The sequence below is a fragment of the Camarhynchus parvulus genome, chromosome 5 (genome assembly GCF_901933205.1).
Source record: "Camarhynchus parvulus chromosome 5, STF_HiC, whole genome shotgun sequence".
Lineage (NCBI taxonomy): Eukaryota > Metazoa > Chordata > Aves > Passeriformes > Thraupidae > Camarhynchus > Camarhynchus parvulus.
Genome location: NC_044575.1, coordinates 30,972,461 through 30,991,028, shown reverse-complemented (window position 1 = coordinate 30,991,028; position 18,568 = coordinate 30,972,461). Strand labels below are relative to the sequence as shown.

General features: G+C 38.5%; 1 protein-coding gene across 1 annotated transcript; it reads left to right on the top strand.

The window, feature by feature from the left end:
• The first annotated feature begins 395 nt into the window (after positions 1–395).
• Positions 396–17,185, top strand: FAM98B (family with sequence similarity 98 member B). The gene is given in 9 exon segments (XM_030949987.1): positions 396–548; positions 1,288–1,436; positions 2,222–2,356; positions 3,052–3,230; positions 9,748–9,828; positions 10,212–10,328; positions 12,689–12,856; positions 13,996–14,193; positions 14,196–17,185. Coding segments are annotated over 9 exon segments (1,263 nt in total). The 5' UTR covers positions 396–483; the 3' UTR covers positions 14,367–17,185.
• Positions 17,186–18,568: the final 1,383 nt, after the last annotated feature.

The following is an 18,568-nucleotide window of genomic DNA, read 5'->3' as shown; positions in this document are numbered from 1 at the left end:
GAACCACGGCCCAGAGGGGGCTCGGGCTGGGGTGGCAGAGCTGGCTGCCCTGGCAGGAGCCATGGCCGGAGCCCCAGGGGGGGCTGCGGTCGCTCCCGATCCTGTGTTTCTCCAGGCGCTGGTGCCCCGTGGAGCGGGATAAGCGACTGCAGCTGGAGGGGTTCGGGACCGAATCCGAGCACAGCCGCAGGGCCAGGAAGAGACAAGCCCCGCCGGGGAAGTGTCAGGGAGGCCGGACGCTCCCCAGCACGGGAGCAAAGGCAGAGCCGGGCTCTATAGAAGGGTCACCTCCAGACACAGCCGAGGGCTGGCCCCGAGGCGGTCAGCGGCGCCTCGGAGCGGGGCTGGCCGCCGAGGGAGGGGCGGGGGCAGCCCGGGGCCGCCCCCCAGCCGGGGCTGCCGTGCGGCGGCAGCGGAACGCGGCGGCGGGCGAGGGTTGCGGAGGGCCGGTTTGAGGCGGGCACCGCGCGGCGCGGCGCCGGCATGAAGGAGCTACCGCCGGGCCCGGGGATGGAGAGCGACATCTTGGACGCGCTAGAGGCCTTGGGGTAACCGGGGAGCAGCGGCGGGTCCCCCTGCGAGGGGCGAGGGGCCGCGGGCAGCCGCAGCCGCAGCCGCGGGCGAGAGGCCGCGCCTGAGGCGGGAGCGACGGGGAGCGCGGCATCGGCGGAGGAACGGGCCCCGCGCTGCGGCGGCGCCGGGGGCTCGGGGGCCGGGCCTCGGCCGGAGCGGGGTCAGGGCACGGGCGGTGGGCTCGGCCTGGTTCTAGTGCGACGAGGGCAGAGCAGCCCGGGCGCTCCTGGGGTGCAGCGGCCGCGCTCGGCGCTGGGGCGGGCGCTGGAGGCTGGCAGGGCAGCGCCTCGTTCTCTGGTGCCTGCCCACCTCCCTCGATGTGCTTCGGATGGTGCGGGACAAAAACTGTGCCAAATTTAGTTTGCCGTTATGTTATTCCCAGTACTCCAGGGCAGTTAGATTTTACTGTTAGAAGGAAATTTGACCAAACCCTTGAGTTAACACTTGAGTTTTGAGAGATCAAAGATGTTTTCACATACACATATGAAAGTGCCTGTCTCATGTTTTCTGACAAACTATTTTGTATATAAATGACCAATAACTTTTTGGTGTGTTTAAAAGAAAGAAATCTGAATTGTTCCTTGACGAAAGTAATGTAGAAAGAATAATTCCTTTAAATGTAGTTACTAACCAGCTTACAGTAAAATAGTTTGAAAATATGTATATTTTATGTTATGCTTACTTCATATTACTAATGTTTATCTGTCTCTGCAGGTACACAGGTGCCCTGTTGGAGGAGGAGGCCCTGAAAAAAGCAGCAGAAAATGGATTGTCTTCACCAGAATTTTTTGAGCTTTGCATTTGGTTAGGCTCCCAGATAAAGTCACTTTGTAATATGGAAGAAAGCATCACTGCAACAGATGGTATATCAAAATGAATTTAGCATTTGTTCAGTGGATTTAGACCCATACTGTTCAGCTAATAGTGAAATTACAGTGTTGAAGTTTACAAGAAAGCTGAAAGGTAGCCAAACTCAGGCTGATATTTGTACATATGTGGCACTTAGATTAAGATCTTCTGTTCTGAAGACTGTTCAAAAGGAAAAAATAAGGTGATTTGGGGTGGTTTTAGATATAAATAAATGTGAAAAGTACGTTCATGCCTGTAATCATATTTTGATGGCATAAATTGCAGTGCCGGGTGTTTCCCGGCTGTTGGTCCAGCACAGTGTTCCTGTCAGCACTGTGTGTAGATACCTGGAGTGCTTCTTAGCACTGCCTGATTATTTCTGTCAGGGGCTGGAGTTTGGATGAAATTTTATATTACTTATGTTTTCACCAAAAAGTAGTGGAACTAAAACCAGTCACTGAAAATAACGGGCTCATGACTCCTGTCACTTCTTCATCAGAAAATTAGTTACATTGACATGCTATATAGTGACATAAACTGTCCGCTTCTTTCTGATGGTCATTTGTGCTCATGTCTTCACAGACTGCTGTAGCATTACCTCATTCAAAGCATGAGTACAAGATACTATTAGAAGGCATATCTTCTTGTGTGTAGGACTTTTTAAAGGAAAATATTACTTGGGGGGTAGATGGTTAATCTTTGGGCTGTTGAAATCTGCAATAGAAGTATATGTTAAAAAAATTAGATTGTATTTTGATGTTTCTGTAACAAGCCATTAATTGTCCATTTATTTCCATAGGACTGAAAGATATAGAGAGCTTCCAGCTTGAAATTAGTGGCTTTCTGAGAGAAATGGCTTGTCCATATTCATCACTGGTGTCTGGAGACATCAAAGACAGATTAAGAGAGAAAGAAGATTGTCTTAAACTCCTTTGTGAGTAATAATAATTTTTCCCATTTATCATACAGTATTTTATGTGTATGCTTTATCATAACTGAACGATTTACACTGAAGAGTTCTTTATGTGTTTTTAAGTTTATGTGTACAGTTGTTACATACTAGCTCAGCATGCATCAACTCACTTGTGCAAAGTGAAAAATAGAGCAGCATTAAAAAACTGTTTAGCAGAAACTAAAATTTCTTTTAAAATTATGGTGCAACCTACTGGGGCCTCCTGATCCCTCTTTTGATCCAGTTGTTCCAGCTCACCTTGCTTCCTGTGTTTGTGAGAGGTTTCAGGGCAGCTTGAACAGAAATGCACAATCTGAAGGTGCTGAGAGCAGAATTGAGAGAAGCAATGTCTAAGTGTAAGTTGGACTTGGACAAAGGAGTGGCAGCAGGAACTAATGTGGTAATGTGAAACTAGCCAAGGAACTTGGGATCTGGTGGCAGAAGGGAGTTGAACAGTTAAATGCAGTGTGTAGACTGAAGGTAGGAAGTCAGGTGAGAGGAAATGGAGGTAAAGAGTAGGAAACATACTGACCTATTCAGGAGAGAACTGAGAACGGAAAGTCTCCCTTTTATCATGGTTATCTTGCAAATGTAAGCTATTGTAGCTGTACTGAGAATGTGGATGCAGAAATGCTTAAGTGTCTCTAAATCTGCTGTTATGATGCTTTTCTCTCTAGTATTTCTAAGTACAGAACTTCAGGCTTTAAAGATACTGCAGAGCAAGAAAGTTAAAGGTTCTCATTTGGAAAAGCACAATGAAGTTATTCAGGAAATGCAAACTATTTGTGATGCGCTGGGTCTGCCAAACTCCTCATCTTCTGGTATTCCTCCTTTGTTAACCAGCGTGGAACAAAAGGTATGAGCTTTTACATCTTCTTACTGCTGCTAAACTGTAAGCACTGTCCCTGTAAGCATTTGTCATAGAGTTAAGGGCCCAGCAGTCTTACCCATAAAAACCCTGACAAGTGCAAAAGAGTTTTAATTCTGAAAGCCAGCTTAGTCTTTTAAGGTAAACTGTTTGAGTTATGAGGTGAAGTATTTCAGCATTTTCCTGAGGTTGCAGTGTACCTGATCAGACATATTTTGCCATGCAAGTTTAAGGTAGAAGTTTTCCTCTTACCCGTTCAGATGTGCTGTAGCAAGCAGAAAACTTTGGGTAATGACTGTTTGTGCATTTATATACCTGTAGTCATTTCTGGAATGTATTTAAATTTAATATCCAAAACTTAAATTAGTCCTTTTTAGTTTATTAATTTCTTAATTGCAAGTGTGGATTTGTTGCCGAAGAGGATGAAAATGCCTGAATTGCCAGTATTTAGTGAATAAGCCAACTTAAACCTGTCAGCAACATAGTTCTTTTTGTTGTATCCCTCCAGGTTTTAACTCATTTTACTGATGTCTGATCTCCTTACTGCAGAATGTAAATAGGCTCTTGAGGTGGAATTTATCTTCTCTGTCAGACAGCTAAAAGTTTTGCTCTTCATCTCTCTCTAGTGTTTGGGGAGAGAGTGACTGATCCCCTCTGTAGGGTAGAGTAAAAACTCCCTCTGCTTCTGAGTCTTTGAATTTAATAATTTGACATGATTGTGCTTGTTTTTTTCATTCTTCCTCATCAACAATTGGGCAGTTGAACATTCAGAGATTTTGGGGAGAGGGCCTGTTACTTGCATGATTTTCTCACATCTGTCTTGAATGTGACAAGACAAAACCTTAAATAGGTTAATTTATAAAAGGCATCACCCAGGTGCAAGTGGAACTGCCTATTCCTACACTATATCTGTGCTTGATCTATTTAGTTCTAAGGAAATCTTTACATTCAGTAAATATTTTTGAAGGGATGAAGAAACAATTCTAGCACTGTTTTGGGAATGAAAATGTCAGAGTTACAGCTGGTGACTAGTGGCGTGATTGTGCTGATCTCCCTCTGTGAGTGATAGCTGTGTTTGCATCCGTGTATGTTCATAGGCTGCGACCTTCCTTGCTCAATTCCTTGCTTCACTTCTCTGGTGCAGATTTAGTTTCATTGCATTGTAGGGACAGGACTCTGGTTCTGCAGTTGTGGGACAGCAAGACCAGACCTGGAGCACCAATTCCTTCATACACACATAGTGTTATAGAATGTTTTCTTTGCATTATTGGACACCTGCTGTCTGCCACCTTTTGCAAAGTCTGACATTTCCTATCAGACAGCATCACAGGCTTCAGTTGTGCATGGTGTTGCCATCCCAGTTTGTATAAACTGTTACACTTTCAGAAGGACTAAAAATGAGCAGAATCTGAAAAGCATTTTATCTTTGGTTTTGGTAGGTTGTTTTTTTTTTTCATAATGCTGCCTCGGACTATTTTCCAGTAGTTTTCAGGTCTGTCAGTTCCACAGTGGTTATACTTCAGAGTGTAGAAAGGTGGCAAAACTAGTTCATTCATCTTCTGTGACTTCGCATTAATAGTGTAATTTGTTGTCTGTGTGTTTCATCCCTTATGAACAAAGGATTTTTTTCTTACCTTGCAATAGATTTTGTAGAATTTCTGCGATGTGTTTACTTGTCCTTCATCCATTACTTTAATATAGGACAAGTTTGATAGATGAAAGAGTTAGAGACCTAAACTTAGAGGTATAGCTGCTTTAGAAAGGTGGTGCCACAAATTAAAGTTCATTGGTTTTGTAAACATTTTTTTAAGAGCACCATTTTGTTACTTTTTTAAAATATGAACACAGAAATTCACTTGAAATGATGTATTTATTTTTCCAAATATTTTTTGGCTTTTGATTTAATTAGATTCTGCATAAAATTTCACTGTTGATGTTTAATATTATAGCATTCATAATACAGACTTACAAACTGATCTAGTATTTTTATTTAGTGTATCTGCAAATGTATCTGCAGCATTTCAACATGTCTACTCTTTGTCTCTGTCTAGCATCTTCAGCATTGTCAGTAGCTGTGGGAGTAGTTCTGAGAATAGTTTGGCTGTGCAGCAGCAACCTACCAAAGGCCAGATCACACACTGTATTTTGGTATGGAACATTAGAACATTTATTGTTTTAAGTGACTTTCTAGTTTATTTAAGAGATTATTATAAAATCAGGATTGCTTTCTTCATTCAAAATGAATTTTATAGTAGTTCAGACTTTGAATGTACAATCATAGCAAGTGTCTTTTGCATCTCCTCTAATTACCTAGGGTATCAGTTATCAATATATCTAAGAAAATGAGAGATAAATAGACAGTGCAGCCTTCTATCACTAAGCATATCTTATTATACAGTACTGAAAAACTGATAGTAATTTTTAAGTTGTTTAAGATGCTGTTCCCTTGTAAAGTATATTTACGAAGGGGGAATCTAGGAGTCAGCCTGAAATTTAGTGCCAAAACCTCCATAAATTCTAAATGAACATTGATGAAAGATTCAGAAAAGTTCGTGCCAGTGTTGTGCTTTGTAACTAGTGCTTGCATCTGGCTGTTTTCCAATCAAGGTAGTGTGAGTTTCACACCTAATTACGAAGTGACATTCTAATACTGTTTATTTGAAAAAACTTTTAATTTATTATTCAAAAGACTTCTGAACTTTTTTGGCCCACATTATTAAAAGTACTTTGCTACTTTTCACATATCGGTGGAATGAAAAGAAACTATAAAGGGCTACTGAACAAACTAAGACAAAATTAAGCTAAAATAACACTTAAGTGAAGTGTGAGAAGAATATTTTTTAAAATATTTGGGTAGAAATCCTAGAATTTATTATTATTTAAATTAATGTGTTTCATTTGACTGTTGATCTGTAGTAATTTTACAGATGTAATGGTGCCTGGGCAGTAAGGATTAATGTCACTGCAGGGAACAAGATCGAAGAGTTGTCCTGTTCACCAAACATCAGGTCAAACAAAAATGTATTTAAAGTTAGATAAATACTGAATTTATCTGCAGGTATATGAAACAAGCTTAAAAATATTTTGTGCTTAAGGTTTTGGGTGATCTCTATGCAACTGTACAGTACACCTTATGACTAATTAAGGCAACATTCTTTCCTCAAAGTGTTGCTATTTTAAATTAATAATATGACACCTTTCCACAGGTCAGGATTTTTCAAAATCTTGAAAAACTCTGGAGGTGCATACATATATGATGTTTTTCTGTGCAAAATGTGTTAAATGTAAAAATTACTTCTCTGTTTTGATAGAAGATGAGGATATTTAATAAATACATTGAACATGGTAATGAAATGGGAGCTAATTTTTTTTCAGTTGTAGAGAATTACAAAACAAATGAGAAATGTCATGTTCATTAAGGATACACTTTGTTTGTTAACAGTAGAATAACTGTTTATTTTATGCAGCAGATTTGAATTTGGTTTTTTTGTCCCAAGCAGATCCAATGGCTTATTTGTTTTCATTTTATATTTAGAGACTGTGTGAACTCCCAAAGCAATCCCAAAAATTGTTAGCGTTACCAAGGTCATTGATTACGTGATATGTCAAATAGTCAAATATACTTGTCTACATCTAGTTTTAATTATTTGGTTTTATATTTACACCAGAATGTGTAAAAACATTAGGATGATTTGACTATTACAATTTGTTTTATGTTTCTTTGAGTATGTTTTCACTGCTCTTTTATCACGGCACTGCATTTGGTTTTGTTTCCACTTACTTGTGCAGACTTCTTTCTGAGTTGTGGTGGGTTTTTTAAACTCCTGCATATTCTTCTCGGTCCAGGGCAACTATCATGTGTGGGAAGACAGATTATAGCATAGATTCTCACATCCATTGTATTCTTGTCCTCTGGCAGACTGCTGTGTGTCAGAGTTCCTGTGCTCATACCTCTGTCACCAGTCCTGGCTGGACAATCTGTTCTTCAGCTGTAAGGCAGCTCAGCTTGTTTCACCATGATAGATGTAGGATTTCCCCATGAGCCCTGCTGATGGGAGTGAGGAGTAAGTAGAGATTCACTAATCTGAATATGACTTTACTGTGTGTCAAAACCACAGACCAGTTCATCAGTGAAGAGATTCCTCCTTAACTGTTACTGATTAGTAAAGCTGTGCTGAATAAAAATTACGTAGGTGTTCTCTAACTTGGAAAGAAAACATTGCAGAAATTTGGGGGCAACTTCTCAGTCAGTAAAGGATTGTTTCATTTACCTGCTCTTGTTTCTTCTAGTTCTGATAATCATTGATTATCTTCCTTAATTGTTCTCTCTAAACTTCCTTTCACTTTTCAGTTCATGGAAATCAGGAGTGTGCAGCAGTGATTGACTTGTGATGGCAGAATGTGAGGCTTTCATATGTGGAACCCGGTGTTCTGTTTGCCTCTTAGTTGTCCTTGCAGCTGCAAACTGAAAATAATTCTAATCTCTAGGTAGTATCCAGCATCACTGGCTTTCACATCTTCTTTCACAATCTAACTGTAAATTACATTGAGGATTTTTTTCATTTTGCTTTGTATTGGTTTTTGTTTCAGCAGCTGGTCTCATTTTGATAGACTCTCTTTCAAACTTTGAGGTAATATTTCTGACCACAGTGGTATATGAATAGACACCTCTTTCCCCATAGAATTTTTAATTCATCTGTTGTTCATTCCTTCTTATATACTCATTACTGATCTGTTCATCTCTTGTTGTCATACTGATCTTACTCTGTTGTTGATTATTAACTTTAGATTTTGGTCTTCAAACATTTATTTATATTCAAACATAGTTTGTGCTTAGGTGCATTTGTATTTTGGAGTGGAATATGGCACCGTGTACATGCTTCAGTGAAAAAAACTGGCTACATGCAGAAGACAGACAACCTTGGACTGTTTTTTGTAAAGAAAAAGGTTATAGAGAAGCAAGACTTGTCAGAGAAGAAGGATTGTTGGGATCAGTATGGTACATGGAATGGAACTTCACCCCTTATTGTAACCTCTTTTGATATGAATTGAATATAATAACAGGGAGTATTACACTAATTAGATGGCCACTTTTCAGATACTACTAGACTATCTTTTCTGTTAGAGTCATAGCAATGTTTTCCCTTAATTTGTTCACTGCACAATATATTTACCTCAGACTTTTTCTGGGATATTGTGTTCTTAACCTGCCAGAGTGCTGCCCAGCAGTGATGTAAAAAGAAAGAACAAAAACCTTGATTTTCACAGAAAATTTGAGATTAGATATTTTTCTTCATATACACAAAAAAAAGCGATAATTATAAAAATCCTGCCATATGAGAGTTGATTTTCTAAATATTTTTTTTTTTAATTAACGAGGTGCTCCAGAATTTGGCTTTTGACATCTGGAATTTTTTTTCACAGCAGTAATTAGCGATGATATTTCTGTAACGTGTGAAGCTCAAAACTGAGCTTTGAACCATGCCTTTGTGACAAATGTAATGTAAATGCCTGTGTGCCTGCATGAAGATTTATAATCCTTGCAAATGTATCTAATGGCTGTCCCCAGTTACAGGTTTTACTGTAGAGCATGCACTACTTTAATCCCTCCTTTGACATACAAAAGAAAATTAATTCTGGTTTTATTCATTTTGTTTGGTTCCCCATGGTTATTTACTAAAGCAAATAAAGATGTAATTCTCTCCATCAGACTGTACAAAACTTGCAGGAACAATAATATCCATGCAGTCAACTCCAGCTGAAAAATCAGTTGGATTATGTTCAAGCTATGTACAAGTGTTGTGGGCATTCATGGTAATGATTTTAGATGGGCTTTGCCAAAGGCAGTTCACTCAAGAAGAGGAGGAGATTTCTTGTACTGAGAGAGGAGAATGCAGTGGTGAGAGAGGTAGAGAGGGCATATTTCATCTCTAATTATTGAGGGCAAGATCTAGTGGAAGAAGTATGAGCAAATTTGATTTGGAGTGAATGCAAAAGTTTTAAACATAATGTTAGCTGGAACCAGGTGTAGGATTAGAATAACATTAATGAGAAAGAATGAGTGCATGCTGGTCATATCTCCTGCCTTTCTTAACACCCATCACCTGATTTTTTGTAGCCCAGTGTAACATTTGGCAACAGAGCTCTGAACTTCCAATTGTTGTCATTCAACACTTAGTAGTATCTAAAATGAGTAATTTAGCTAGTCCTACTACCTACTAATATATGCACTTGATAAATTTGCTATATAACTATTGTTCTGTTAGTGGGAGGACAAGTGATATGCCATAAAATATTTTTGTATAGAGGCTGGTCATCTTACAAAAGTACTCAGGATATCTTTCTATAGTGGATCATAAGCTAGAAGATTTGTATCTGTTTCCATGAGTCCACTAAAACAAACGTGCTGTGTTTGATCTTCTGAGTAGCAAAATGAGATTGTAACAAATTTTGCTAAAATAAATCTAAATATCATTTGTGTTCTGAGATGTGTGGTTTTTTTCAGGTGAAGGACATTCTCTCGAAAGTTAAAAATAACCATGTGGGGAAATCACTGCTAACAAAACCTCTGAACTCTGACCAAGTGGTAAAGAAAAGTTTTTTTATTTCTTTTCAGTATTTAACAGGATGGTCAAAATAAATGGATATGGCTTCATTTAACTTTGCCTTTTTACAGTCACTGTTCTATTGCTGAATGTTAATACTAAAATTCAATTGCTAAATACTAGCAGTGATAATCAGGTATACTTCCAAAATTGACATTATAAAACAGGCCTTGTGTTGATTCATCCATTGTTCATTTTCAAATCATTTTGTACATGCATACTACTGTAGCATTACAAAGATGCTACGCAGTTTGTAGTGGTCACCTCGGGATAGACATCTTAGTTGATGGATGGGGTTAAGTTTGAATTGACCTCTATAACTTTATATATTTGTCTGTTTGAATTTCTTACTGTAACCCTGCAGGAAAGATTGGAGAAGATCAATGATGCTCTTTGCAGTGAGTACGAGTGTCGGCGGCGGATGTTGATGAAGAGGCTCGATGTGACTGTGCAGTCTTTTGGCTGGTCTGATAGAGCAAAGGTAAACTTGATTATTTTTTGCTTCCTGTAGGTGGGAGTCTGCTACTGTTCCCCAGGTCTTCCTACAGAATATGCGTGCCACGTAAATACACAAATGCACTTCCATCACTGTTACCTTTTTTCCAGCCTGTTCTCATCTCAAGTTGTAATATCCAAATCCTAGGTATTGAGGAAGGGGATGGATTTAACCAGGCATGGCACAGTCCATCCTTTGTGACTGTTTATAGCTTCATAGTTGGAAATTCTAGCATCCTTTCTTGGGGTTTCTCACTTTAATTAAAGTTCCCATCTCCCTGTTTTCTGTATTTAACACCCTCCAATGAAGTAAACTAGGAGGGAACCTCTGCACCTCGTGCAGATTCAAAAGTAAGACAAATACTGGGCCTTAACATAAATTGGGTGTAAAAAGGTACTGTTGACAAAGTCTGAGAGCTTACAGTGACTGCCCCCTATCTTGGATTCTACTAGATGAACAGCTGTTCAGTTGAACAGGTTATTTGAATAGTAGCTTGCGCGAGAAAATCACACAATTGCTTGTAATCCTTCCAGTCACTAAAAATTCCAAAGCACTCGTCTGTATTTTTTCTTTCTTTAATTGTGATAATTTCATTTGTACTGTTTCTTAGAACTCTGTATATTAAAAAATCGTTATGATATTTCTGAGCTGGAAATGCATCTTGTTTGTATCCCAAAAAGTAGGGAGATAAGACACACAAAGTCTGTAATTTGATGAAGACACATGGGAAGCTGGAGGCAGCTGATTTTGTTCATTAATGACAAGATCAGCTTTCCTTCCAAAGGTTTCTTTAGAAAGCCTAAGATGAATAAATCTTAAAACTTGGAAAGCTTATTGAAAGTATGGGTTGTTACAAGTTTTTGTGATGTCACAGTTTGTCATTGACAGGTGCACAGTCAACTGCATGAAGTTCACTAAGTATCACTGGAGCACATGAGTCGAGGCGCTACTGTGCTGCGTTGGAGTAGCTCGCTGTTTAATTTCTGAAGGGGTTGTGAATGTTTTATGCTGCAAGAAAGGAAAAGGGAGGCATTTAGCTCAGAGAAGCCAGGAGATGTCCCTGCTTGTATAACTTCCTTACAGCTGTACCAATACAATTACATATCTTCAAATTTAAAGTATCCTTCTAAAATGTAGTTGATGTGACTGATGACTAACTTAAGCAGATAAAACTTTGTCACTTGCTATTGTTCCATAAAAACAATGAATGCCCTTTTGAAATAGAACAATAGTTTAAAGAAATTTTTGATGATAAAGTAGTCAGATGATTCGTTTTCCTGTCTTGTAAAGACTGTTGATGTGAAATATATGCAGTTACAGAAATAACCAGGTTACCTACTAATTCAAAATAACATACTGTTTTAAATCTTTTTTTTTCCCTATTTCCCTTGAAGGATGTTCATAACATCTTTGAGAAGGTTTTGGGGATTGAAAATGTTTTGGCATTGATGTAATTTAGAGATTTTTATTTTTTAAGCTGAGAGACAAATTGTTGTAGTTTTAAAATTGGTAGCTTGCCTTGCCTTTTTTTCCCCACCATTAAGTAGATATTGGTAAGTTTCTTTGCTTTTGGTATGGCATTTTGGGGATTTTTTTTTTTTTTCATTTCTTTGTAACTTGTTCAGCCTCCAAGAGGGCTAAGTTTGCAGACTGAAATGGGTTCACAAATGATGGAGTAATTACCAAGCAGAACAGTCTTGTAAAGGTTCAGCATGGTCTGGTCTAGCCAATAACAAATGTTTTACTTCACTCTGAAGGTCATTCTAGATTTTCCCAGAAAGTATATTTATTTTTCTTTTCTGCTAAATAAATGAAGCATCAAAGCATGCTTGGAAAAAATCTAATGTTGTCCTCTTCTCAGTCTCACTTTTTCATGGCTTGCAAAAGTGTTTTGTTGCACTGATATATTTTCAGTTGTTTCCACAAATTTACTTTATGTTGAAGCTGCTGTGTTTTCATCATGTTTAGAAGCAATCTGTTGAATATGGTTATGTAAAGCTCTTGAGAGAGCAGTATGGACTCCTGAAGTTTTAGTCTGTAGACATGTTGGAAGACATTAAAGAATCTGTTTGATGCCAGTAGATAGAGGAGTTTCTTTTGTACTGGTGCTAAGTTTCAGCATCAATTAGACATAATCAGCAGCACGTTCTGTGTAACAGTTCCACCAGCAGGAAGAGAACTGCTGCTAACTGGCACTATGTTTTGTAATACAGTTTGCATTTTCAGAAGCTACACCTCACCTCATGTTCAAATTGAAACTTACTGAGACCAGCACATGGTTTATAGTAAATCTGTTGGTGTGTTTGATACCTGGCAGGTAAGTAGTGTTTGATGTTCTCCTTCAGGTAAAAACAGATGAAATAGCTCGGATCTATCAGCCCAAGCGCCACGCGCTGTCTCCAAAGTCCACCATTACACTGGCTCACCTTCTCGCTGCTCGCGAGGATTTGTCCAAGATCATAAGAACCAGCAGTGGCTCAACACGGGAGAAGACTGCCTGTGCTATCAACAAGGTATGCTCTTCTGGCAGTGAGAAATGGACATGGGCATTTGCAAACCTCTCAAAATGTCATTTTGCTGAAAATTACCTGATTTGGCTGCAGTATTGAATCAGCCTAGTGCTGATTTCTTGTGTGTGATAAAAGCTGAAGCTTGCAAGTAGTGATGTGAGTTTCACCATTCAAGTGCTGACTAAACCTGATTTTATTGATCTGGTATTTACAGATTTTTTCTAATGTTTTTTACCTCATTTAGATACTTTAAAATGTTTTGATCCTTAACACTCGGAAATTTCTTAATTACTGCAGGATCTCAGAGAAAGGTGGGGTTTTTTTTTTTCTTAAGAGGACTTTAGTTGGAGTGCCTGGGACTGATCAGAGAATGTTAACATTGATCACAGAGAGTTTAGGAAATACAAAAGCAACAACAAAAAGACTTACTTGGATACATCTTTGTTCTTCAAAGATGTTTGTTTTGTTTAACTTTGTCCAGTGCAGTTTTTCTTTTTATACACTGAGTAATACCTGCCATAGTCAAGATGCCATTTTTTTCCCTTTTCTTGGAAGTGTTTACCTTTTCTTGGAAGTGTTGCAAAATATGCAACTGTAGCCTGTTGCATATTTTGTTCATTCTGGCTCTTCACTGAGTGTCAGTAGTTTCTAATGTTAGCCAGACTGGTGTGCCTTTGAGAACTGCACATCAGGTTGCCAGTTGTTTTTTTTTTTTTTGTTGGCTGATTAGGTTTGAACTTGAACTTTGAAATTTAAGTAGAAGAGCCACATCATAAGGAGTCTTTTCTGTATGAATATATATGTGCATTTGTATATATTATATATGAAGTATGTGTATTGCTTATTGCAATACTAATGCTTCAGGTCTGCAGTGTTCTTCATTAAAAATTCACAAAAGTAATATGAGCCAGCCAGCTGCAGTTATTTCTGTTTTAGAGGTGAAAAATGAGAACATTTTCAGAGTTCTGTTGTGGTGTTACAGGGACAGGAGATAGTGATTCTGCTGTCAGGCACTGCACTGAGGGGCCAAATTTCCTGAAAACAGCAGGCAGCATTTCTCTGTTCACAGGAGAAAATCCTGTGTCTCTTCAAGTTATTACTGCTATTTTGTAACTCTGAAAATGACCTGTTTTTCCATACAGGTTCTGATGGGGAGAGTCCCTGACCGTGGAGGCAGACCAACAGAGATTGAACCACCTCCTCCTGAAATGCCTCCATGGCAAAAGAGACAAGAAGGTGGTGGAAGAGGTGGCTGGGGGGGTGGTGGTGGTGGAAGGGGTAACTGGGGGTGTGGAGGGGGTAGAGGAGGAGGAGGTGGAGGTTTCAGAGGCGGTGGAAGAGGTGGGGTGGCTTCCAGGGTGGGGGTGGCTTCCAGGGTGGGGGTGGCTTCCAGGGCGGAGGTGGCTTCCAAGGCGGAGGTGGCTTCCAAGGTGGCAGGGGAGGCTATGGTGGCAGGGGAGGCTATGGTGATCCCTATGGTGGAAGGGGAGGGGGAGGATACCGAAGATACTGAAGTACTGTAAATCTTAACAGAGTAACTGGCAGAATATAGTGGTGGTGTTTACTGGTACTAGGAATTTAGATATGTTGACTTGGGTTTAGGTTAGAATTAAGTATGACCATATTAGTAATTTCATTAGACCAACTGATGTTCTCACTGAGTTCTTTTAGTTAACAGAAGTTTTATATTAAAATCTGATTACTGAAGTCCTTGTTTTTCATACTGCTTATATGGTGTTTTTTATGTCATTTTATTTAAAATAAGTCTCAGAAAACTGAATAAAACCCTTTCTAAACAAACAAAAATATATTAATGGTCAGACCTCTCTAATTATTGCATGTCGTATGTCTACTCTCCTGCTCCAAAATCTTGTGTAGAAAAAACAAAGTAGGCCTAAGAACTGGATGAAACCACTTTTAAAAGACTCAAGAATGCTGCTTTCAGGCTTGTTCTCTTCCTGTCATTGTTCCTCATTCAGAGTTTTCATGAAAATGAATTTATGAATTCATTCATGTAAATGAATTTTAATTTCAAATGTTAAAATCCTTAAGGCTTTGGTGAAATTTATTCTATTAGATTTGATTATTCTTGCAGAACTTCACATTATAGTAACATTGTGAATTAATACTCTACATAAATTAATTGAATTTGTTTTCTGTGTTCATAATGTATCAGACACTCTTTAATGGTCAGAGCATGTACTGTAAACTCATCATAGTGAGTTTTGATAGTGTCTTATTTTCATTTTACCTGTTTTCCATTGTGGGTGTTTCATTTAAAAAAATTTAAATCAGATTGGGCAGAAAACCTGTAGGCATCATGTCTGGTATGAATTTGTGTGTATATCCTTGTGTATCAGGTTTGAGACACAAAGTTGGAATAAGCTGAGCTTTTTAAGAACATATTTCTTCTCACCTTTTTTTCTTTCCCCTAGTGTTTTTTAATTCTCGTTCTCCCTTGCCTGCTCTGTGTTTGGGAATCATCAGCTGTCTAGTTAGTAAGTTAACAAGACACCTCATGCAGCAGTTGCCTTTTCTCAGTGATTTCTCTCTCTGCCAACCTAAAAGAAGCCCTATCTTGACATGGTATGGGTGCCTTCTCCCTTACATTGTTAGTCTAGAACGAGATAGCTGACATACCATCAGGGCTGTAAATATATGTAGACAGGAATTAAATTTAGTGCTGTCACTTAAAGAAGTCAGTTTCTGCTGCCCAATATCTTTTAGCTCTCCCATGTTGTGAGGCCGCTCCTGAGAACAGAGATAGGAAGGGGAGGCTGCCTGAGAATGTTCTCATGACAGTGTTTATCAAGGTCAGGTCACTACAGAGAGATTCAGGAAGGCATGTGATAAACCTGGTGTGTCTGATGATTAAATAGCACAGCAGGCTTGAAGCACTCGTAATTGTAGGCATAACTGCAGGTTGAGCTTCAGGATTTGATTTTGGATTTATGTTCCTCAGTTACAAAGTTCTTTCTGCACAATTTTCCTATTGGTGTCCATTGGTATGCTTTCAAGATGTTTTTTTACCTTCATAAACATACACATGTCCTGTTTCACTGGTAACTTCATGCATGAATGCGAAGTTCTGTTCCAAATCAAATTACTATCTTTCAAAAGCTTTTCTTCTGTTATTTCCACTCTCATCAGTGTGGTTGAGAGTGCTGCTTCTAATGTGATATATATGGCTTTACCTGGGCTTCAGGGTTGCAGCAGGTGCGTGACAAAAAGAAGTAGAAGTTTTGCTTGCTAGAACATGTTAGCTGGGATGTGAACTTCTGCAGCAATGGCTTAATACCACCCAACTGCTAGCACTGTAGTTCCTTTACCAGATTTTTTCTATGCTTCTTACTGGCCTAAGCTCTTGGCAGCCTCTGCAGTGGTTATGGAGAAGACCCCTCGTGGGAGCACAGTACTGGTTCTCTTGATTCTGAGCTTGGTTTTTGCCTAATGCTCTGGAATAGCTCCCAAACCAATGACATACCAAATGAGACAGCTGGCCTTGGAGCAAAGTGTTGGTAAACAAAGGAATAGAGAGCAGCTTTTTAACAACCAAAGCCTTAAGATTAAATTCTGTTTGCTCATCCCAATGTTTCCTTTTGCTACAAGTAATCAGCAGTCAAGCATGTGGCTTCATCGAGGAACTAATCTTGGAAAAACAAATTACTTACCTATGCTTAAAGATTTCATTAATCTTAGGATGCAAGATGGCAGCAGTTTAGTTGGATTGTTGTAACTGCAGATGTGGATGTGCCTTGGTGTTTTTACACTCATCAGTCCATCCTGTTAGTAGACAGGACAGTTCTGAATGAAGTAAATCATCAAATGAAGCCCACTTCAATTCTAAAAGTTATTTCAGTATCATATTTCAGTTATATGTATGTAGACCATGTAAAATATGGAAATACAAATAGGCTGGAGATTTTTTTTTTAATCTGGCCATTTCAGTTTTTCTTAAATAACTTCAAAATGTGAAGCCAGTAGTTAAAAGTAAGCACCACCATATTTCATGAAGGTATTCTTTGCTGTCCTTTTGTCAGAATGTATGCTTTTAATTTCTCAAACAATGCAATAACACCATGAAAGTAATTGATTTAAACCTCAAGTTTTGTTTTGAAAATAAAAGTATTTTCAAAAATTCTGTCTGTAAGTAAAAGATTTTCATATATATGTTTGTGAACATTTTTGTGTTTATTCACACTTAATGAATACCTAAGTTAATATTGTTTTGTTTGTTGAAGATCTGAAAAAAAAGGTTGGGGATTTTTTTCAGGAATTGAGAGATGCTTTTGTCAACAGCTGTAAACACTGAGGAATAAAGTACTGTATTTGAAATTATTTCCATCATCTGTGTGTACTGTGATTTGGATCCACTATCATATGTTCCTCCTTTGTAAGAAAGAATTCCTGCTTGTGATTTACAGTAGTGGTGAACCTTACTTTTTATGGTAATGGAAATAACATGCATTTTGACCAAAATGGAGAAGGCAATAGATACCTTGCCTGTTAAAATTTTTCTATAAAGTTATATCACAAGTCTGGGATTTTGTCTGGGATTACTAAGGAATCTCAGTTAGATTTTATCTTACTGAAAAAAAGCATAGTGATCTATATGACACTGCTTTTTTTTACATAAACTAAAGAAATATCCTCCAATTACTTCTCAAGTTTTATTTTATTACTTTCTATAATTATGAAAAAAACCCACGACTTGTTTTGCATGAGACTGTAGAGCAGATTTGCCATACAAACAGGAGTTTCACCTCTTGTCATCTTCTCTCTCACGACTGAAGATAACTGAATGGATGCCCATTTCCCTATATAAAAACCAATTTAGGATGTGGTAGTTTGAAGTTTACTATAAGGTAAATAGCAAGTCTTTAGGGTGCTACAGTACTGCCTGTGTAACAGCAGGCAGCATTAGCAGACACAACAGAAACCTTCCTTAAACTTGGCTACTGTGCTGTGAAATCTTCAAAATTAACATTCTTAACAAAAGTGAGAGAATATGATAGTAAAGACGGGTGCTTTGTAATACTTGGAACAGTTAGTAACAATGCAGCATTTTTACTGTGTCAGGCACTAAAATACCCAACAAATAATCTGCAAATATCTAGCTTCCCAAGTTTTCCCAGGCACCATTCCAAGGCTCAGGAGAAGTTGAAGCTGGTCTAAGACACTGGTACTAGGTTAATGCTGCAGAAGGGTCTCAGATAACAGTCAAGGAAGATGAGTATAGGTTGTATAGATTTCTCTGCGATAAAAAAAGAGGTGGCATGAAATGCAATTTTAATATTTTTCTGTTATAAATATTAAACCAAAATCTTAACATTTGTATAAAATCTTTACAATCTGTACACTTCTTCAACCTTTTTGGACAGTGTTAAACTTTTTCAAGTTGCCACAGAGATCAGTTACAACAAAATAACATGCTGCTAGAACAAAAACGTATTTCCAAAACATATATGAGCTAATCTAAAAGCAATTGTATTTAACCTCAATATGAAGAGTAGCCCTGCCTTGTTAATTATGATACTAATCAATCTGTGTACTTTTATCTTTAAACAATCAGAAATCACACTTAAATGAATGGGGAATGGTGCTTGTTCTTTCTGCCTTGTAAGCAGAGCTGGACCTAGAGAAGGAAGAGGTGAGTGTTTCCATTTGACTTAGCCACGAGATAAATTTCAGTATCACTCTTTGATAACATGACTT